At 45.4% G+C, this 7,659-nt stretch overlaps 2 protein-coding genes across 2 annotated transcripts in view; one reads left to right on the forward strand and one right to left on the reverse strand.

Annotated features, from left to right (window-relative positions):
- Positions 1-4,754, reverse strand: part of HAUS1 (HAUS augmin like complex subunit 1) — a 17,385-nt gene extending 12,631 nt beyond the window's left edge. The window contains exons 1-2 of the mRNA XM_003784728.1: positions 4,645-4,754; positions 3,667-3,841 (exon numbers count right to left, since the gene is read on the reverse strand). Coding sequence (XP_003784776.1) covers positions 3,667-3,841; positions 4,645-4,674 — 205 coding nt within the window. The 5' untranslated portion in view covers positions 4,675-4,754. The remainder of the gene's footprint in view (positions 1-3,666; positions 3,842-4,644) is intronic.
- A 2,656-nt stretch (positions 4,755-7,410) lies between these two features.
- ATP5F1A (ATP synthase F1 subunit alpha) overlaps positions 7,411-7,659 on the forward strand; it is a 9,705-nt gene continuing 9,456 nt past the window's right edge. Inside the window, exon 1 of the mRNA XM_012802002.2 lies at positions 7,411-7,522. Within this exon, the coding sequence (XP_012657456.1) occupies positions 7,463-7,522 (60 nt within the window). The 5' untranslated portion in view covers positions 7,411-7,462. The remainder of the gene's footprint in view (positions 7,523-7,659) is intronic.

Consider the following 7,659-nt stretch of genomic DNA (forward strand, 5'->3'; position numbering starts at 1 on the left):
AAAAAAAAAAAAAAAAAACAAAAATACTCATGTAAGTATTAACATCTTTCAATTCCTAAAAATACTTCCAAAATGTTCCAATTTAAAGTACTGTTAAAAACACATTCTTTGCAGAAATAAAAACAGTACCTGAAAATGATTTGCATGATTTTTTTTTTTTTTTGAGACTGAGTCTCAAGCTGTCACCCTCGGTAAAGTGCCAGTGCGTCACAACTCACAGCAACCTCTTGGGCTTAAGCAATTCTCTTGCCTCAGCCTTCCAAGTAGTTGGGACTATAGGCACCTGTCACAATGCCCAGCTATTTTTTTGTTGTAGTTGTCATTGTTGTTTAGCAGGCCTGGGCTGGGTTCAAACCTGCCAGGCTTGGTATATACGGCTGGGGTGCTACCCACTGAGACAGAGGCGCTGCCCAATTTGCATGATTTTTAATTCAAAAGTCATTCAAGTCTGGAGAACTATAAATGGCATTACTATTTACATTTTTTTTTTTTTTTTAAAGAGACAGAGTCTCACTTTATCACCCTCTATCAACAGAGTGCTGTGGCGTCATAGCTCATAGCAACCTCCAACTCCTGGGCTTAGGCAATTCTCTTGCCTCAGCTTCCTGAGTAGCTGGGACTACAGGCATCTGCCACACTGCCCGGCTATTTTTTTGTTGCAGTTTGGCCAGGGCTGAGTTTGAACCTGCCACCCTACCCAGGGAGCCACAGGCGCTGCCCGCTAATTACAATTTTTAGAATTATAAACTGAGGAAGCTGGACTGCTTTAGCAATATACATAATCTATACTTGTTACAAATTTCCACAAATTTTCCATTTGCTGTTCAACATCATCGCTGTATTAAAGGAAAAACTTAGGAAAGAGAAGTAATGATTATTAATTAATTTATTTTTAAAGTCAGTCAAGTTTAGCAGTGAGGGGTTGTATACCAACTTTATTTTTGTTTTGTTTTGTTTGAGACAGAGCCTTGCTCTGTTGCCCCAGGGTAGAGTGCCATGGCATCATAGCTCACAGCAACTTCAAACTCTTGGGCTCAAGCAATCCTCTTGCCTCAGCCTCTTGAGTAGCTGGACTACAGGCCCCCACCACAACACCAAGCTAATTTTTCTTTTTTTAGTAGAGACAGTAGCTTTTGCTTATGCTGGTCTTGAACTCCTGAGCTCAAGGGATGGATCCTTCTGCCTTGGCCTCCTGGAGAGCTGGATTACAGGTGTGAGCCACTGTGCCTGGCCTGTATGCTGACTTTAGTGACACTAATGTTTGTAAGTTCTGATAACCCAATACCATTGGATCAGCCAGAGAAATAATGATTAAAGTGTATGATGTGTATAGTTGCAAATATCAATGATGTCAGCATTCTTCTAGATACCTAAATATGAAAAATTGTGTTAAAAATGTTGTATATATTAATAAGAACATTTGCTATTTAAATGTAGCATCCTGAAAGGTACTTAAGGTCAGACATAAGTAAGTTTATTTTGAAAAAAATCTTTAAATTTTAGTTATACTGTAAGATGGTAAGTTCTAAAAGTTCTAATAAAATGCGATTTTTCTGGACTCAAAGTTTCTTTGTTTATACTGTTCTTTCTTTCTTTCTTTCTTTTTTTTTTTTTTGAGAGAAGAGTCTCACTCTGTTACCAAAGGCTAGAGTGCTATGGTATCAGCCTAACTCATAGCAACCTCAAACTCCTGGACTCAAGTGATCCTCTTGTTTCAACCTCCTGAATAGTTAGGACTGTAGACACATGCCACAAGGCCTGGCTAATTTTTCTATTTTAGTACAGATGGGGTATCACTATTCTCAGGCTGGTGTTAAACTCCGGAGATCAAATGATACTCCCAATCTTGGCCTCCCAGGGTGCTAGGATTATAGCTGTGAGCCATCATGCTCTTTCTGTCGCCTACGCTAGAGTGCAATGGCATTATCATAGCTCACTGCAACCTCTAATTCCTGGGCTCAAGTGATCTTCCTGTCTCAGCTTCCAAGTAGCCGGTAATACAGGTACACAATTTTTTCTTTCTTTTTTTTTTGTGAACAGTCTTATTATGTCGCCCTCGGTAGAGTGCCATGGTGTCACAACCCACAACAACCTCAACTCCTGGGCTTAAGCGATTCTCTTGCCTCAGCCTCCCAAGTAGGTGGGACTACAGGTGCCTGCCATGATGCCCGGCTATTTTTTGTTATTGTTGTTGCAGTTGTCATTGTTGTTTAGCTGGTCCGGGCAGGGTTCCAACCTCAGTGCATGTGGCCAGCGCCGAGCTGGGTACACTGTATTTTTTAAAGAGATGGGGTCTTGCTGTGTTGCCTAGGCTGATCTCAAACTCCTGGCCCCAAGCAATCCTCCCAACTCAATCTCCCAAAGTACCGGGATTACAGCTGAGAGCCACCATTCCTGGCCTATACTGCATTTCAATTACTAAACAAATAAAATCATTTTAAATGAAATAATAATAAAATCAAACCACTTAAAATAAAATCACATATGTGGGAGGACATGGCTACAAAGGAACAGCACAGAGGACATATTTGGGATGATGGAACTGTTCTGCATCTTTTTTTTTTCCACTTAATTTTTTTTTTTTTTTGAGACAGAGCCTCAAGCTGTCTCCCTGGGTAAAGTGCTGTGGCATCACAGCTCACAGCAACCTCCAACTCCTGGGCTCAAGTGAGTCTCCTGCCTCAGCCTCCCGAGTAGCTGGGACTACAGGCGCCCGCTACAACACCCAGCTATTTTTTGGTTGCAGCCATCATTGCTGTTTGGCGGGCCCGGGCTGGATTTGAACCTGCCACCTTGGGTGTACGTGGATGGCGCCTTAGCCACTTGAGCCACAGGTGCCGAGCCTGTTCTGCATCTTGACTATGGTTCCTGATTGTAGGGACGGTTCGGGACTGTGCATATTAACAGTACACAAAACCAAAAAGTCAGTTTTACTGTATGTTAGTTTTCAAAAGAAAATTAGAAAGAATCACATATGCAATCAAATTAAATGTAAATAATACACTACAGTATTCCACAAACCTGGTTAAATTTAGGGTAAATGTAGATTTTGGTCAATTTACTTTTGTAATTTATATTACAAAACCATAATTATCTTTAATATACTTTTTCAAACTACATGTGCCCAGAAGAAAGTTCTAATGTAAGCCCTGATACATAGAGTGATTTGTCTAACTCTCACACTTCATGCCTGCCACCTTAGGTGTGCTGACAGCTCAGTAGGACTAAATCAGGGGGCCCAGGCATAGACTAAACAGACTTGTAAGTAAAAACCCACAAGGCATCATTTTTTTTTTCCCCCAGTTTTTGGCTGGGCTGGGTTTGAACCCACCACCTCTGGCATATGGGACCAGCGCCCTACCTTTTGAGCCACAGGTTCTGCCCAGCCACAGGGCATCTTGTCTCTCAGGCTAAAAAGTTTCAATCCTTATCGTTCAGGGCTTACTGTTTTGTTATCAGAGTACCAATAAAATATTTACTATAATGAAATGTATAATTTTGAAAGTTACCAAAAAAAGTTACTATTATAACAAAGTGGAAGACAAATCTAGGTAAAATAAAGAAGCAAAACAAACTGTCTACACTACAATAATTCTGCATACTTTAGTGTTATAAATTTTGGTTACCTTTATTTATTCTCATTCAAAACAATGGAGTTAGTCTCACCTTCTGATTCATATTCACTTGCTTTCTGTTTCAGATCCTCTGTTACCAGGTAGACATCCCTGTCCCGGACTCTGTTGCGCTCTGAAAGGTGATATAAAATCTCTGTGGTCCGTGGGTTCACCTCATACTGTGGAATGGGATGATCTCCAAATATTTTTTTTAACCACGCAGCAACCTGACCATTGAAAGAAAGATAAATACTATAAGCCTTGTTTACTGTAATGGCATGATAAGAATATGACAAAGTGATCAAAAGCAAACTTTCTATGCTTTTCTAACACTCTGTGTGATCATTCAGGGATCCTACTTCACATTCTCACTTGTCTTTAGGGAGATATTAGATGATAGGAAATACAAAGTGAGCATCGGTCTAACTCACAGCAACTACAACAAACAGTACAATAGTCAAAATTACCAGAGCAACCTTTTCTTTCCCAAAGCTACACAAAAAAGTACAGGCTAATAATTTGCTTCACTTGAAAAACCTTAAAAGTCCAATATGAGGGTACAAAAGCACTAAAATACGTGACCGGTCTGGGGAAAAAAAAGAAAAAAAGGAGGTGTCCCTAACACACCATAAACCCCGCAGAGCCAGAAGCCTCCCAGAGTTGGGATGCTGGACGCTAAGCAGGTCCGGTGTGAAATAGCAGGAATCAGCAGTGACCGATGGATGAGGCTTGGCTGGAAGGTGGGTCTAGGTTCAGTCCCACTCCAGTCTGCTCAGAGCTGTTTCGTTTCAGGGGCTGCTGAACGCCTCTCAAAGTCTGGGTCCAAGTAAGGGAAGGCCAGGGAAAGAAGGGAAAAGCCCCTTTCAGGAAGGTCCAGGGGACTTGCAGATCATGAAGGCGGCACTAAAGATGGACGTGTGCAGTAGGGAAGAGGAAAAGTAGACTTGGGGTGCGCAAACGATCCGCCATGGCGTAGGTGCGTCAAGGATGCAGTCTAGGAGACCCGACATCCCCGCTCCCGCCCAGTCACCTGCGCTTCTTTCTCCTCCTGCGGCTCCATAGCTGCGGCTCCCGCCACTTCCCGCAGAACTCCTCGCGGGACCAGTGTCCCGCGCGCTCCTTAAGCCCTGCCCCCACGCCGTTGGTCCCGCCCCTCCCCAGGATTTCTGGGAGTTGTGGTTTTTAGCTGGAGTCGAGGCTGCTGAGCCCTAGGACAGGGCTGAAGACAGGCTCCTGCCTTGCAAACTTCACTCCTTTACCACTTCCTGCTGTCTCCGCCTCCACTGTATAATCTTTTAACTTAGATACATGTCTCACATAAACTCCAGGGATCCTCAAACTTTTTAAACAGGGGGCCAGTTCACTGTCCCTCAGACCATTGGAGGGCGGCTGCGGGCCCTAGGACAAGGGGCAAGTCGGCTGCTAAGCAGGACAGGCAGCGGTAGCAAAAACACCCGGAAAAATGTCCTAGGCAGGCGGCATGTGGCCCGCCAGCCGTAGTTTGAGGATGCCTGGTATAAGCCAAGACTTGGTAGATGGATAAGGTGACCAGACGTCCCACTTTTGGTGGGGCCAGTCCCGATTTCTAACAATTTGTCCCGCATCCCGTGTCCCCGGTGTTTTAAAAAAGTCCCGATTTTTGGAAAGAATGCATGACAAGCTAGGGAACAGCGGGAGAATGGGAAGGGAATATATGGTTTTCGGCTGCTGAAAAGGTTAATGTAACTCCATTTGGGAATGAAGAGGTTAATGTAACTTCATTTGGAAATGAAAAGGCTAATGTAAACTCCCTACTCCCCTCCTGGGCAAGGTCGCCCAGGTGGAATCCGTACCAGAAGGAGACTGGCTCCCTCCCTTGCTTCTAGGCAAGGACAATTAGCTCAGAAGGAGCTCCCCACCACCACCCCGGAGTAAGGTGACCAGACGTCTTGATTTTTAAAAATTTGTCTCATGTCCTGAAGCATTTTTAAAAAGTCCCGATTTTTGGGCAGAATGCACAACAAGCTAGGGAACGCGGGAGAACAGGAAGGGAATATATGGTTTTCAGCTGCCATGTGGCTATTTTGCCAGGATATGAGTTTTATATTATTTTTGTTAATTTTATAATGTTAAACTTTAATAATAAATAATTGTTGAGAACTGATTATTGAGAATTGCTTATCAAATTTTGCATTGTTGTCAGCCCCCACCCAATGATGTCCTGCTTTACCAATGTTAAAATCTGGTCACCTTATAGATGGAGCTAAAAGATGCTTCTACTAAAAGATGCTTGTAACTCAGAACAGTTACAAGTGAAGACAACATCAATAGTCTCCACTATCATGTATATCTAGCACCACACAGACACAAAATCTTTACCTATCACAAAAATCTCAGTATAAAAGATTCTGTGGGAAGGTGCAGTGGTTCATGCCTGCACTGCTAGCACTCTGGGACACTGAAGGGGAGGATAGCTTGAGGCCAGGAGTTGAAACCAGCCTGAGCAAAGCCAGACCCCATCTCTACTAAAACTAGAAAGATTTGCTGGGTGTCAGGGCCTGTAGTCCCAGATACTCGGGAGGCTGGGGCAGGAGGATTGCTTGAGCCCAGGAATTTGAGGTTGCTGTGAGTTAGGCTGAGCCCATGAGGCCATGCCACTCTATCCCTTGGGCACATAGTGAGACTCTCAAAAAAAAAGAAAAAGAAAAGAAAATTGTGTGTGAGTGTGCCTCTCCCCAGTCTTATTGGATAGGAATAGCAAGTGTTTATTTTTGAGACAGAGTCTCACTATGTCGCCCTCAGTAGCATGCTGTGGGGTCACAGCTCACAGCAACCTCAAACTCTTGGGCTTAACAGGCCTCCAGCCTCAGCCTCCCAAGTAGCTGGGATTACAGGCACCCGTCACAACGCTGGGCTATTTTTGTTGTTGTTGCAGTTGTCATTGTTGTTTTTTAGCTGGTCCAGGCCAGGCTGGAGCCCTCCAGCTTTGGAGTATGTGACCGGTGCCCTACCCACTGTGCGACGTGCACTGCCCTATTACTATTTTTTAAAATTTCAGGTTAAGGCTTGGTGCCTGTGGCTCAAGTGGCTAAGGCGCCAGCCATGTACACCCAAGGTGGCGGGTTCGAATCCAGCCCGGCCCGCTAAACAACAATGATGGCTGCAACCAAAAAATAGCCAGGTGTTGTGGCGGTGCCTGTGGTCACAGCTACTTGGGAGGCTGAGGCAGGAGACTTGCTTGAGCCCAGGAGTTGGAGGTGGTTGTGAGCTGAGATGCCACGGCACTCTACCCAGGGGGACAGCTTGAGGCTCCTGTTTCAAAAAAAAAAAATAATAAAATAAATAAAATAAAATTTCAGGTTAATATGAGGGTACAATCAATCAGGTTACAATGTTTGCATTTGTTAAAGTCCCTGATGTAGTTGTGTCTCACACCTACAACACGGAGGCGATTATTAACGCCCCTCACCTTCAAACCAGTAGCGCCCCCGGGACAGGTTGACGCCCACACCACCTCGCACCTGTAGGGCCTGGTACCTGCCCCTTAGCAGGTTCCGCTACTCACGTGGTTTCCCCGGGCAACCACAAGGTCGATTGGAAAGACCAAAGTAAATGTGTAACAAATGGTAGGCCCAAAGCTGGCAAACATCTAATCATTCATTTTGAGGTTTAAACGTAAAAAATAGTATTTAAAAATAAGTAGCCTGCCAAAAAAGGCAGATTCGCGTCCGTCCGGAGGTGAAGGCGGGGGGCGGTGCTTCCGGGTCAAGTGGGCTGGCTGCCTTGACCTTCCTTGCAGCTCGGCCATTTTGTCCCAGTCAGTCTGAGGCTGCGGCTGCGGAGAAGCTTATCGCGGAGACACCGCAAAGATGCTGTCCGTGCGCGTCGCTGCGGCCGTGGCCCGCACCCTCCCTCGGCGGGCGGGGCTGGTGAGCACCGGGGTCCGGCGCTGGGGAGGCGCCCGGCGGGGCTGCGGCGGGTGGCGGTGCGCTGCCTCGGGAGCTCTCTCTGCAGGACGGGGAGGGGATGTGGCGGGCCGCCATCTTGCCTCCGTTGCTGCTCGGGG

The sequence above is a fragment of the Otolemur garnettii genome, unplaced genomic scaffold, assembly GCF_000181295.1.
Source record: "Otolemur garnettii isolate 467f Iridium unplaced genomic scaffold, OtoGar3 scaffold00012, whole genome shotgun sequence".
NCBI lineage: Eukaryota > Metazoa > Chordata > Mammalia > Primates > Galagidae > Otolemur > Otolemur garnettii.